The 14,052-nt window shown below is 40.3% G+C and overlaps 2 protein-coding genes and 1 pseudogene across 3 annotated transcripts in view; 1 reads left to right on the top strand and 2 right to left on the bottom strand.

Annotated features, from left to right (window-relative positions):
• The window catches only part of LOC133054980 (zinc finger protein 134-like), a 54,557-nt gene that overhangs the window by 30,928 nt on the left and 9,577 nt on the right, over positions 1-14,052 (top strand). The window lies entirely within an intron of this gene.
• Positions 3,123-4,512, bottom strand: LOC133052454 (vomeronasal type-1 receptor 1). The gene has a single exon (XM_061137367.1). The coding sequence runs from the start codon at positions 4,510-4,512 to the stop codon at positions 3,583-3,585; it is 930 nt and encodes a 309-aa protein (XP_060993350.1). The 3' UTR covers positions 3,123-3,582.
• LOC133054986 (ferritin heavy chain-like) lies at positions 11,318-11,897 on the bottom strand (annotated as a pseudogene).

Below are 14,052 nucleotides of genomic sequence, written 5' to 3'. Positions count from 1 at the left end.
CCCTATATCTATAACTGCCCGGCTGTTCTGGAAACAGGAGCATGCACTGCTATAGCCCGAGCTGGAGACCCTTCGTTTTTAAGTAGGGTTAAGGCTGAGGGTTTGGATAACCGACATTCACCTGGGCCTGGGCCTTCAGCACGGCCGTGGGAACGTGTGGGCGGAGCAGTGCCGGGGCTACCCGGGAGATAAAGGTCGGATGCTCAGCAGCGCCCACAGTGAACGTCAGACCCACCACTGTGCAGTGGGGACCTCTTCCTCTCTTCCATTTTAAGCGACCTCGAACCTCTGATCCAGCGAATGGTATCAAAAACAGTCATAATAACCGCCATGTGCAAGATGCCGGAAGTCCCACACCCACACGTTTCACGCTATCGGAAATGCTACTCTTCTGGTCGTTAGCTCATCCCCCACGCTGTCTGCAACCTACTGAGCCTGTCAGTCTGGGAAGTGTTTCCATCATGGCGGCATCCGCAGGGATGGTCGGTGCATCCTAATATCCAGAAATGAGCTAAGTGGTATTGTGGGCAGACAAGGATGAAATACATTAAAGATAAGAGCAAAGCCTTCTACGGTTAATGGAGTAAAAGAAGTGGCCTTAAACTCAGGATTCTCAATGTATAAACGGAGGCGTGATTATAGTCAAAATGTTGAAAGAGTGTTGGCACAGTGCCTAGTTTTTATTTTATTACATGTTTTGTCTATATGACTACCTCGATGAAAATCTTGGAGAGAACTTTTAACTGCACTGAATCTTAATTGTGTCATATGGGATCTAGGTCTAGCAATGGAACCCTGTCCCCTGCAGTGGAAGCACCCTGGCCTAACCACTAAGTCCGCCAGGGAAATTCCAGTGCCATTCTAAATATTAGTAGAAATTAATGATTTCCACAGGAGGCACCTGACTCAGATCCACCAACCCCTCTACTTCTTGGGCAGAGGAATACTTAGTCCCGAGTGCCTTCTCCTGCCAGCCCCTCCATTTACACCACAATTTCCTGCTCTGTATCTCCGACCATGACCACTCCTTCCCCTTAGTTAAACCCAAATATCACCAATCTTTACATGAACTTTACTAAATCATCATCTTTCACCCTCCCACAGCACCACTGCTGGGCCTACAAACTTCCCTTGAGACGTAAACCAAGATTTATTGTAGATCTCACAATTTTTGTATACTTTACAACTCTACCAAGATAATATTACTGATCCCCCAAATTACAGATGTTTTCTTGGCTAATGCCATAAAAAAGAGTAAACCTAATTATGGGCCGACCTGTAAAAACTCCTTTTGTCTGGAGTTATGGTCCTTCTCTGCTTCTCTAATGGATACTTTCTTAGATTCTGTATCTGTCAGTTTGGCAGCGACTGATCACAGGGCCAACGAGTTGTGTTTCTACTATAAATAGCCTCCCTGGAGCACACCATTCAAGTGTAGATTCAGGGCTCTGCCACCTTCCACTTACACGCATGTTTCTCCTGTCCTAAATCAACCCAGGGCCAGGAACGAGATGACTAGGAAAAAGGCTTTTAACCCAGCCCTGCCTTGCCTTTAATGCAGAAACCCCAACAAAGCCTGTGTTCTAGGAATTCCCATTCTTCCCCCTATTTCTCCCTCCCGATTACCCTGGTCACCAAATATGGGGATATGTTATTAGAGGTGGAAAGGACCAAATGAACACAAATGATAGGGCAAACTTAATGTATTTTGGACACAATATTAGTAATTATACAAGTGTCAAGGATGGTGTGAATTCTTCAAACTTTCTGAAAACTACATAAACTGATACAAAGGAGGATAGAGTATGTGGATGTTAATGGTATTTGTGAGATAGCTTATTTTTTAAAAAACTATTAACCTAATTTAAGATATTAAAGATTCCTATTACAAGCCACTTAACAAGAGGTGGGCTCTCTTCTGAGTTATCAATACAAGGTTCAAGAAAGTTGCGTTAAAAATAAAAGAATGAAAAAATATAGAAGAATGGTCAACAGAAAAACACAAATCAGTATCATTTTTTTTTCCAGGTTAACATTTAATAGAGATCATTGTTTATAACTGACTGGAAAAGGAAAGGGGGCTGCAGAGGATGATGGTTGGATGGCATCACCTACTCAATGGACATGAGTTTCAACAGACTCCGGGAGACAGTGAAGGACAGGGAGTCTTGGTGTGCTGCAGTCCATGGGGTTGCAAAGAGTCAGACATGATTAAGTAACAGAACATCATTGTTTATAAATTGGACCTATGACATGCAAATTAATAATTCCTGTATAAGACACTGTGAAGAAGGGAATGGCAATCCACTCCATATTCTTGCCTGGAGAATTCCATGGACAGAAAGCCTGGCAGGCTATAGTCCGTGGGGTCACAAAGAGTCGGACACCACTGAGTGACTAACACACGCACACACACACAAGACACTGCTGCACAGCCCACTCACAGTGCCTACCAGCCCTGCTCTAGGACACGATCTCTTCTGGTTCTCTTCTTCACTTCGTTCATATCCTGTGCTTTGTGGGAGTATGTGAAATGCTGCTCTGACATTTCAGTGAGCATTTGTCTTTATACTGATGCTCTTGCTTACTGCATGTGTCGTTTACAGCAGCAGTTTAATGGGCTCTGCAGGGCTGGAGAGACCATGCATTCAGGAAGCCTGTGCGCTGTTGATAACAGACCAGTCACATGCCTTATGAAGGTAGTCAGGAGACAGATCTGTAGGTTTGCTTCTCCATATTCTGATACCGTGAGCTAATGGGAACAAGGTTTAGAGGGTCTTAGTGTGCTAATGGGCTTCCCAGGTGGCTCAGTGGGCAAAGAAACTGCCTATAGTGCAGGAGTCACCAGAGTCATGGGTTCGATTCCTGGATTGGGAAGATCCCCTGGAGGAGGCCATGGCCATGGCAACTCCAGTATTCTTGCCTGGAGAATCCCATGGACAGAGGAGCCTGGTGGGCTACGGTCTATAGGTTGCAAAGAGTTGGACACGAGTGAAGTGACTGACCGCAGCATACTGCTTTTAAATGTTAAAAAAAAATAGTATAAAATAAATGATAGTTTTCTCACAGACTTTAAAATAAGCAAAGGAAATCACTGAACATGTGTACATTAACTTTAAAAAACAACAGTAAAATAGATTTGATAATTTTGGAATTAAGTAAGATTAAAGACTCATAATTTAGGTATGTAATAAATGCTATTGGCAGTTCAATATAGATATTTACACATGTATATACATTATATCTAGACTTTACTAAAATTGCTGGTATTTCCAATTACAAAAATTGAGTAAGACTTTAAAAAATAGAGCACACTCAATTATCCAGAGAGAAAGAGACCTTTAAAAAAAAATAAGCTATCAGTATTTAAAGTCAGAAAAATTTGAAATTATTTGAGTGAAAACAGCTGATGAAAATAATTTTTAATTATTTAAATACTTAATGCTGGCCATTAGAAACTGATAATATATTTCCTTTTAGGGTTAATTAATATCCAGCACTTAAGAGGGCCCCAAAATATTCACAGATGTTGAGATAAATATTTGAATGCCACCGAGAACAGACTCTAGAATGACGATCACGTTAGCAAACTGTTTTCCTTGCCCTACAGGTAAAGCGGAACTGAGAGATACGAGTGTCCTTGATAATGAGCACAAAGGGGCTGAATGCTGGAAAACTTGTGGCCAGAAGGACAGAGGTGTTCACCATCCACTGCCCTCGGGTTGCAACTAGAGTCAACCAAATTATCAAAACAATGTAGATTGTATAGAATGTAACGAAGGCACTTACCAGGATCAGGACCGTGCCTGTGGCTCTGACCACGTGAGTTCTTGGGGAGAGTCGATTGCTGCAAATGTGTTGGAGTCGCTGTTTGTGTCTGCACAGGAAAAGAACTATAGTGCTACTGGCCCAAACCATAAAACCTAAACTTGTAATATCAAGGGAAAAATACGTGACTGTGTATAATGCGCCTACAGAACCCTCTATCATATGCCAAGAACAGTATCCATAATTATTTCTCATACTGAAGTTCTTCTCCTTCAGTGGACCCTTTACTACCATAATAACACATGAATTTATCAAGATGTGCACAACCCAGCAAAGGAAACAGCAGAAGGCAATGAATCTTAGAGCTCTCATCTGGCGTTCCATCCACCTCCAGATACTGGGCTTGAGCTTGATGGCCTGGAAGCCATTGAAGAGGCAGATGGTGCTAAAGGAAACTCCCGTGCCTACTCTGTGGAAATAGAAGACAAGTTTACATCCAGTGTCATCCAGGAAATACCTCCATCCGAAAGCTGCCAGTGTCTGTGGTATGCCTTTAGAGAAAAGAACCGTGGCATTGGCGATGACCAGTTGCATGAGGATTGGGTCTATGGGTCTCAAACTATGTCCAGTGAGCAAAGTGAAGTTATAAAGACAAATGAGGGAGATATTTCCCATGAGGCCAATTCCTGTCTGAATGAGAAATATAGTCCCCATTTCCAAGCTGGCAGAAAACATCACATCCATGCCTAGAGGGCACTCATTTTACTGAAGTTAGAGAAATGAAGAGTTAAAAGGATGAAAAGAAGTGTGTCATAATCGCCATGTCCCTCAGTTTTCAATATTAAGCCTGCATCTCGTATAATCTCACGTTAAGTGGGCACTTAGAATTTTTGCTCATGTGTGCAAAGGCAATAGAAATGAAGACTACAATCATGAAGTCACCTGCTGAATGAGTGGAAGTGGCCAAACTGACAACAGGAGACTCTGAGGCTGCGGAGATGTGTGAGGGAGTTATCTACCTACTGATACAGCTCTTCCCCCACAGTACACTCTGAGAAGAAAAATGTAAGATACAAAACACGTGTATGTTTCCAGTTTTTTCTTTTTAAGAAAGTAGAGGAATATCAATCGAGGCAAAGATTTCACAGGATAGAAGGATAAACTAGGCTTCATGAAGGAGTTTTACACATATAAATATGTCACATAATTGTTGAAAAATATTAATCAAAATTAGATATCAAGATTCAAATGAAAAAAATCTCCCTGGTTGTCCATCAGCATGATGTTCTATGTATACTTGTAAAAAAAACATTGCAAGTTACACAGAGGCATATATGAAAATAAAAGTGAAAATAATGAAAAAAATGAAAATAAGATATATTAAACATTTGTCCGTACTCACATTTTGCCAGTTATTTGGCATTAACAAACATATGCAAAGTGTATTAATATAATTGGCAAATAAGACTTTCATCATAAGGCAAAAGAATATACAAATATTTTAAATGAAAACTCAAATTCCTATACATTTTTCAAAGAAATAAGGCATGTATTAATAGTACATAATTTTAAGACACGTTTCTTCCCCCTGCCCCCCGCACTGAGTCTTTCTAGACACTGAACAAGTCTATGGTTAGCAAATGTAAGCTTTTGAATCGATAAACAAGGTCCTACTGTATAGCACAGAGAACTATATTCAGTATACCACGATAAATCATAGTGAAAAAGAATAAAATATATATGTCTATATATATATTTGCTGTACAGCAGTGATTAGCACAACATTGTAAATCAACTATACTTCAATTTTAAAAAATCTGTGGTAACAACCACCTAAAATACCAAGATTATGATATCTAAAGCCATTTCTTGCTAATAATAAAATATCTTGAAGATACATAATGCTTCTGGTGTGGGGCGGAAAACATCCAACATGTCCCTATAACTTCTTGTCAAATACAATAGTTAGCCACACGTTTCTTTAAATAATTTCCCTGACATTGGGAGATGTCAGGAGATGAAATGAACCTTACTTTTCTCTAAATAAATATTAACTTTCATTTAATAAGAACAGAACTTTATTATTATTATTTTTTTTAGAATAGAACTTTAAAGGCATATTAAGACAGATTGCTTTTAACCCAACATACTCTCTCCCCCCGCCGCCCCCAAAACAAAACACAGACACCAGATATCAGCTCAGCTGCTGGGAGCTTATCTTCTCTATCTTATTTTTGGCCATTTGTCTGTAGCATGAAACCATGACAGTGAAAACTGTGAGGCTCCCTGTGTTGAGTTAGAGACCAAGGAGAAAGAGAGATGGCAGGTGGTCTCAATACAGGTGAATGAGGGTAGCACTATGCTGAGGGTATCCTGGAAACAGCCTATCCTGCCTGCTGTATAGCACAGGGAACTCTACTGTGTTCTGTAATAAACTACATGGGAAAAGAATCTGAAAAATATATGTGTATGTGTAACTGAATCACTTTGCTGTGCACCTGAAACTAGCACACTATAAACCAACTATACTTCAATATGAAACAGAAAAAAAGTAAAAACCTGTCCTGAATGTGTCTGTATTACACGTGTGTGTATGGTTTTATATTCCAGTCCCCCAAAACAGAATTTTTTTCCATATGGATGACTGAATTTTCTAATGAAGTTTGTCTCAAAATCTGACACTTACCTGAAACACATCGCTACTTACCTGACTGGTGTTTCCCGTCAGCACAGTAGATGCCTGGGCAGCAGCTGTGCAGGTGTGAAAAGGGGCATCTCAACCCTGAAATAAGGCTTTGTGTTTCTATGACCTCATCTCCTTGTTAGGAAGTAATTACCATGTCACCTGTAATAGCAGTGACAAGGTCTGCAAAGGGACTGGTGAGTATCTGTGAAAACCATCTGTGAATTGTGCACATGAGCAAAGCTATTAAGGTGAGAATGGTATCTAACAGAAATGGCAGAAACAGAGGAGTGAAATCACTTGTTCAAAATGAACAATAATCCCAGTGGAAGTTAAATGGAGGACACTGAGGTCCCATAAGTGGGAGAAGTCGTACACATGGCTGTGTGAAACTTTTAGTTCCTTTGTTAGTCTTGTCTTCAAAATACAATTGTTGTTTTTATGCTTGAGACTCTGGGGTACTGAAAATGAAGGGAAGACAGAGAGTGGTTCAAACAGACAGGAATATTACAGAGACACTGAGTGCTTCATGAAACATTCATTCTATAGCTTATGTGGGTCATGCCCTTTCCTGGGGTGCAGAGGCTAGGTCAGTACACAAACCATTACAATGATTTTGCCACCTTGAAATTTTTATCCTGATTGAGGGAAACAGACCATAAGTGAGGTGGTCAAGTTATTACACTGTACATTATTAGATACTGATGGGTTGTATGCAAAAGAGAAAAGGACAGGAGTGTAGTAAAACACAAGAGTAGGCATGGGTCACAAAACTGAAAAGGATATTCATAGTAGGACTCAAACTGATTATGCTATTTTAGAAAATGCTTTAGTAATGGAAATCAACCCTAAATATTCATTGGAAGGACTGATGCTGAAATTGAAGCTCCAATACTTTGGCCACCTGATGAGAAGAGCCGACTCACTGGAAAAGACCCTGATGCTGGGAAAGATTGAGGGCAGGAGGAGAAGGGGGCGACAGGATGAGATGGATGGATGGCATCACCGACTCCATGGACATGAGTTTGAGTAAACTCTGAGAGATGGTGAAGGACAGGGAAGCCTGGCGTGCTGCAGTCCATGGGGTTGCAAAGAGCTGGACACGACTGAGTGACAGAACAACAAGATGAGAAAAAACAGGTTTATTTCTTCCTTTGCAGTTTTCTCTCTATACATATGTGCATGGACTCAGTCGCTTCAGTCATGCCCAACTCTTTGCAACCCTATGGACTGTAGCCTGCCAGACTCCTCTGTCCATGGGCTTCTCCAGGCAAGAATATGGTTGCCTTGCCCTCCTCCAGGGGATTTTCCCAACCCAGTGATTGAACCTGCGTCTCCTGAACCGCAGCTAGATTCTTTACCTACTGCTGAACCACTGAGGAACCCCCTATGTGATACAGTGATAATTCTTTCATCCCTGAGCTTGGGTGAAATATTTTAATAATGAACCTTTATTTTTGATGTCTGTGGTAGGGTTTTGTTGTTAATACTTATTAGAAGTTTACGGAAGTTTCCTTCTATTTCTAGTTGGTTTTAAAAATGTCAAGAAAGGTTGAAATTGCATAAATATTTAATTCACTTAGGTTGATTATATAAAAGATCTCATTTCTTACTAAGTAGTGAAACACATGAAACAATTTTTCCATTTAAAAAATTTTGATACAATTTCCAACTTACAGAAAAGCCACAAGAATTTTAAATATATATATATGTGTAAACACATTTTCCAAATTTAATAATTATCTTTTGCTGCATTTACTTCTTTTTCTTTCACCATGCACATATCATATACATGTATGTATATGTTTATATATACATATATATTTTTTCTGAACTAGCATATAATTTAAATTTTTCCTATATACCAATGAATACTTCAGTGCATAATTCCTTTAGGCATAGAAAACTTCTTATACGTAATCAGAGTTCTCTAATAAAATCAGGAATTTCAATATTGACACAATACTATTATTTAAAACACATACATATTACATTATCATTTGTCCCAATATTCCTCCTTGTATTTTTCTTTCTGTAGGACCAAATGAAATTAATGCTTTACATTTAGTTTTCATGTTACTTTATAAAAGTCCTTTCACAAAACAGTTCCTCAGCCTTCAGCTGAGTTCTTTAGACTTGTCATTTTTTACATGACAGGCCCACTAGTTTGAAACTTTCCCCTCTAGTTCTCTAATGTTTTTAACTTATCTGAATAAGTTTTTAGATTTTTTGCAGGGAAAATGTCTTTTTTTTTTTTTGTTTGTTTAGGGAAAATGTCTTTCTCACAGTTTTGTATAGGAGAAAGATGTTTGTATTTTTCAAAACTGATTATTTTTGTCACTTAAATTTTGTCAGGCTTCTAGACTTTAAATATAATACTTTTTCTATATTTAATAATTAGGAGATATTTTGAAAACATATAAATATCCTGATCAGTGACAATTTTCTATCACTAGTTTTAAAAACCACTGAGTATTTTCTAACTCTCTCAGTCCATACATTTTACCTGATATTCTACTGACCTCCCATTTCCTCTATTAATCACTCATATAGAGTTTCATTAATTTATTCACATACACATGAATTTGTGGATTCTTAAATATTTGATTTTTTTCTCATTGCTCCATTAGGACAATTTCTTGTTGTCTAATTGGTTCAGTTCAGTCACTCAGTTCAATCGTTACCAACTCTTTGCAACCTTATGGACTGCAGCACACCAGGCCTCCCTGTCCATCATCAACTCTCGGAGTTTACCCAAATTCATGTCCATTGAGTTGGTGATGCCATCCAACCAATTTCTCATCCTGTCGTCCCCTTCTCCTCCTGCCTTCAATCTTTCCCAGCATCAGGGTCTTTTCCAATGAGTCAGCTCTTCACATCAGGTGGCCAAAATATTGGAGTTTCAGCTTCAGCATCAGTCCTTCCAATGAACACTCAGGACTAGTCTCCTTTAGGAGGGACTGGTTGGATCTCCTTGCAGTCTAAGGGACTCTCAAGAGTCTTCTCCAATACCACAGTTCAAAAGCATCAATTCTTTGCCACTCAGCTTTCTTTACAGTCCAACTCTCACATCCATACATGACTACTGGAAAAACCATAGCTTTGACTAGATGGACCTTTGTTGACAAAGTAATGTCTCTGCTTTTTAATATGCTGTCTACGTTGGTCATAACTTTTTTTCCAAGGAGCAAACATCTTTTAATTTCATGGCTGCAGTCACCATCTGCAGTGATTTTGGAGCCCCCCAAAATAAAGTCTGTTTCCATTGCTTCCCCATCTATTTGCCATGAAGTGATGGGGCCAGATGCCATGATCTTAGTTTTCTGAATGTTGAGTTTAAGCCAACTTTTTCACTCTCCTCTTTCACCTTCATCAAGAGGCTCTTTAGTTCTTCACTTTCTGCCATAAGGGCAGTGCCATCTGCATGTCTGAGGTTATTGATATTTCTCCCAGCAATCTTGATTCCAGATTGTGCTTCATCCAATCCAGCATTTCGCATGACATACTCTGCATATAAGTTAAATAAGCAGGGTGACAATATACAGCCTTGATGCAGTCCTTTCCTAATTTGGAACCATATCAGGGAATGTTTGACGGGAGGATTCCTACGCGCTGTTTCTCATAAATCCTCTGTTCCTTATCAGCTTCTGCCAGAAGCGAGTAGAACTGCACACAGCTCTCAGGACTGAGGCCATTGTGTGAGACAGGCTTGGGTCTCCTTTAGTAAAACATTCTTTTTACGACAAAACTGCTTCGTCTCGCCCCCTTTCTTGAGATGCGGATTGTCTCCTGACCTTGTGACCATTATTATCCTTTGTTCCCTTGGTGACAGTTACTGTGCGTTTGGCTTTCTGATCTTTATCATTGTCGTAAGAAACTTCTTGTACCACAGCCTATATATACTCACATAAAAACCATTAAAGCACCTTTGCTCCATCAGAGCTTAGGTCCCTGTGTCTTTTTTGTTTCTCTTTCTCTCCTTCTCTCTCTCTCTCCCTTTCTGGCTGATTCTCTGGAGCGTGGAGACCCGTCGTGCTCACTTTCCTCCCCAGGCTTCTAAGACCCTCTCAAGAAGGCACTTTGTGCCTTCACCCCCTCGAGGGAGCACCTGGTGCCTTCGTGAGCGATGCAAGTCCTGTGTCAAGGGCTTTATTGGTCTTCTGTGTAAACCAGGGAATATCAGCCTCTTTCTCTAACTTCCTTATTGTTGACTCCATACCACCAGGTTCCGGTCCATTAAAGGACCCCATCAGAACCAGTCTGTTGTTCCATGTCCAGTTCTAACTGTTGCTTCCTGACCTGCATACAGATTTCTCAGGAGGCAGGTCAGGTGGGCTGGTATTCCCATCTCTTTCAGAATTTTCCACAGTTTGTTTTGATCCACACACTCAAAGGCTTTGGCATAGTCAATAAAGCCGAAGTAGATGTTCTCATGGAACTCTTTTGCTTTTTCGATGATCCAATGGATGTTGGCATTTTGATCTCTGGTTCCTCTGCCTTTTCTAAATCCAGCTTGAACATCTGGAAGTTCATGGTTCACATACTGTTGTTCATGTATTGTCCATTATTGTTAGTGATAATCTTTTCCCAAAGTGTCCTTGCCATTTCACATTCCCAAATCAGTGACTGTTATATTCTTGCCAATGTTTGGTGTCATCAGTGTTTATTATTTTATGCTTTCCTCTGCATTTGGAATGATCTGTAATTGAGGTTTTAATTTTCTTCTTCTTTTTTTTTTGTTTGGTACCAAATTACTTTATTTGAAGGAATGGTACTAAAGAAAGAACTTAAGTAGATGTTTTACTACAACTTATAGAAAGGTAAAGGTAACCCAGATATGCGTGCACTGCCTCGGTGACCAGGAGTCACCCCTGTGGCTGTGGGAAGCCAGCCTGAGGCTTAGCTCTCACTGTGTCCCAGGGTGTGCTTGTCAAAGAGGTACTCTGCCATGCCAGATCCAGGGGCCCCCATCTTGCGCAGGTTGGTTATGTGGTCACCCAATTCTTTGATGGCTTCCACCTGCTCATTCAGGTAATGAGTCTCAATGAAATCACACAGTATGGGGATCATTTTTTTCAGTGGCCAGTTTGTGCAGTTCCAGTAGTGATTGATTCACACTTCTTTCCAAGCACAGCGCACATTCCATTGCATTCAGCCCATTCTCCCAGTCATCACGGTCTGGTTTCTTGATATCCTGAAGGAAGATTCGGCCGCCTCGCTGGTTCTGCACCTTCATTGGTCTCTCAGCATGTTCCCTCTCCTCATGAGATGGGTGAGGGAAGTACTGGGCAAAGTTCTTCAAAGCCACGTCATCGCGGTCCAAATAGTAGGACATGGACAGGTACACATAGGAGGCGTAGAGCTCCAGGCTGATCTGGCGGCTGATGGCGGCCTCCGAGGCCTGTTGGCAGTTCTGGCGCTCCTGCGAGGGGGATGCGGTCGTCATGGCGGGCGGAGGAGAAGGGGCGGCGGCGGGGACCTCGGGGCGGTAGGAGGGCGCTGTCAGGCGGTGACGAGGGCTGGCTCTGAGTGGCCGGCCGGGGTTGGGGGCGGAGCAGCCGGGTTCCGTTCAAGCACTGTAGAAGCAGGAAACCGCGGCGACTCTCCGCGAAGGCTGTCGGTTTTAATTTTCATTTCCCTTATGACTGATAAAGTGAAAACACTTGAACATAGTTTGTGAAACATATAATGCACTTGCTTCAACATAAAATTTCACGATTTTGTTCACTGTACTCAGAATATGTGAGTTACTGTTCATTTATTTAGGAACTATAACCAAAGTATTCATTGGCCAAAGGTTTAATGTTCCCAATTTACTCTCAAAACATTAAAAAGAAAATGTGTACACATGGAGAGAAAATATTTATAAAACCAAGATAAAAGAGTCTTCACTCATAAAGAATATGAACTAATTCTATAGAAAATATATCTCAAACTTGATTGTAAAAATATTCCCTTGAGATCAGGAATCAAAAGAAGATGGCCACTCTGCACTGATACCATATGTTACTGGAGGTGCTACTGGAGGTCTTGCCTCATACAATAAGGCAAGACAAAAAATATGTAACAATTCCTCAAAACTTCAACTACTTCTACAAATGTCATCTTCACTATGAGTCCTACTGGGGACACTATTTATTATTTCAACCCATCCTAATCCACTGTCCCTACTCCTGTTTCTTTTTCTATAGGGTCTTCCATTGCCTTCTGAAATACAATGCAACCTAGTAACTGAGGTGCTCTGTTTATTATATGTTTCCAGCAACTACAATTTAAGTTTCATGAGGGGAATTTTAAGTTTTGGGTACTGATATATGGAAAAAAAAGAAAAAAGTCCCTGATACACAGAAGATATACAATAAATACTTGCTGAAACACAGTATTCCCATTGACTTATACCAATCTGGAAACTCCCTTTGCTCTACTAACACTATTTCTGCTTTCAACTTCAGAAAACTCCCTGCACTTTGGGAAAAAACCAAACTGTATTTTTGTGTCAAAACTCTCCTGATGGTTCAACATCCATTCGACAGTCTTGTGTTTACCTCCATTACCTTACTTGGATCTCAATGTCCTCTGCTTAGCTGCCCTTGAGATTGAGTTTTCCATTTTCATTTTTCCTAGTTAAGGTGTTCCCCAGCTACTTTGGTAACTCTCATTGGAAATTTTTAGTTGGAAATTAATAGTTTCCAGTAATACACACAAGTCACAAATGTTTTTCACAAGCAGTCTCCACTCCCCTTGTACATACCACCACTGCAATTATAGGTGAAATGATAATCACTCCCTAGCAGAGGGATGACATCATGAAATCAAAATCCTTTTCCTTGGGTTCAAATATCCACTTTCCACTTCTGCAGAGATGCTACCCCTGTAATGCAGAGTCCTGACAGCAAATACCCATCAAGTAAGTAACACTTCTCTTCAGATAACTTTCACATTCTTAGAAGGAAAATATCTCAGGGAATCTAACAATGCCTATTCGGGCTAAAATATTTATGTCTTCTGAGTTTGAAACAGAAGTATTTTTATATTCGTGTATGTTGGAAGTTTGTTTGATGAGAAAACAAACTATATTACCACCCTTATCCAACTCTCCCCTCCCAATTTGAGCCCTCTCTGAAGTGATCTCTCCCTCAGCAAGATTTGACTAATTGAAATATTAGGGGGGAAAAGTTATACTATAAAGGCTTATTTCTATAAATCTTATATGAAATACACCCCAAATTGGAGGGGTTTTGTAAAAGAGGTAAAAGTGGGTGAGGGGACCATACACATATAGATATATAAATCTCAGAGTATTCAGGTTTTCAACATCTTTCAGAGTTTAGGCTAGTATAAAGAATTACCAGTTGTAAAATTAATAAGTCCTGGGGATGTAATATACAGCATGGTGACCGTAGTTGTTGTTCAGTCGCTAAGTTGTGTCCAACTCTCTGCGACCCCATGGACTGTAGTCCGTCAGGCTCCACTGTCCATGGCATTCTCCCAGCAAGAATACTGTAGTGGGCTCCCATTTCCTTCTCAAAGAGTTTAATACTGTATTTGAAAGTTGCTAAGAGTTTCTTAGCAAAAGAGTTTCTTTAGTTTCTGCTAAGAGT

This window comes from Dama dama, chromosome 4, assembly GCF_033118175.1.
Source record: "Dama dama isolate Ldn47 chromosome 4, ASM3311817v1, whole genome shotgun sequence".
Lineage (NCBI taxonomy): Eukaryota > Metazoa > Chordata > Mammalia > Artiodactyla > Cervidae > Dama > Dama dama.
This window is presented reverse-complemented; position numbering and strand designations above follow the sequence as displayed.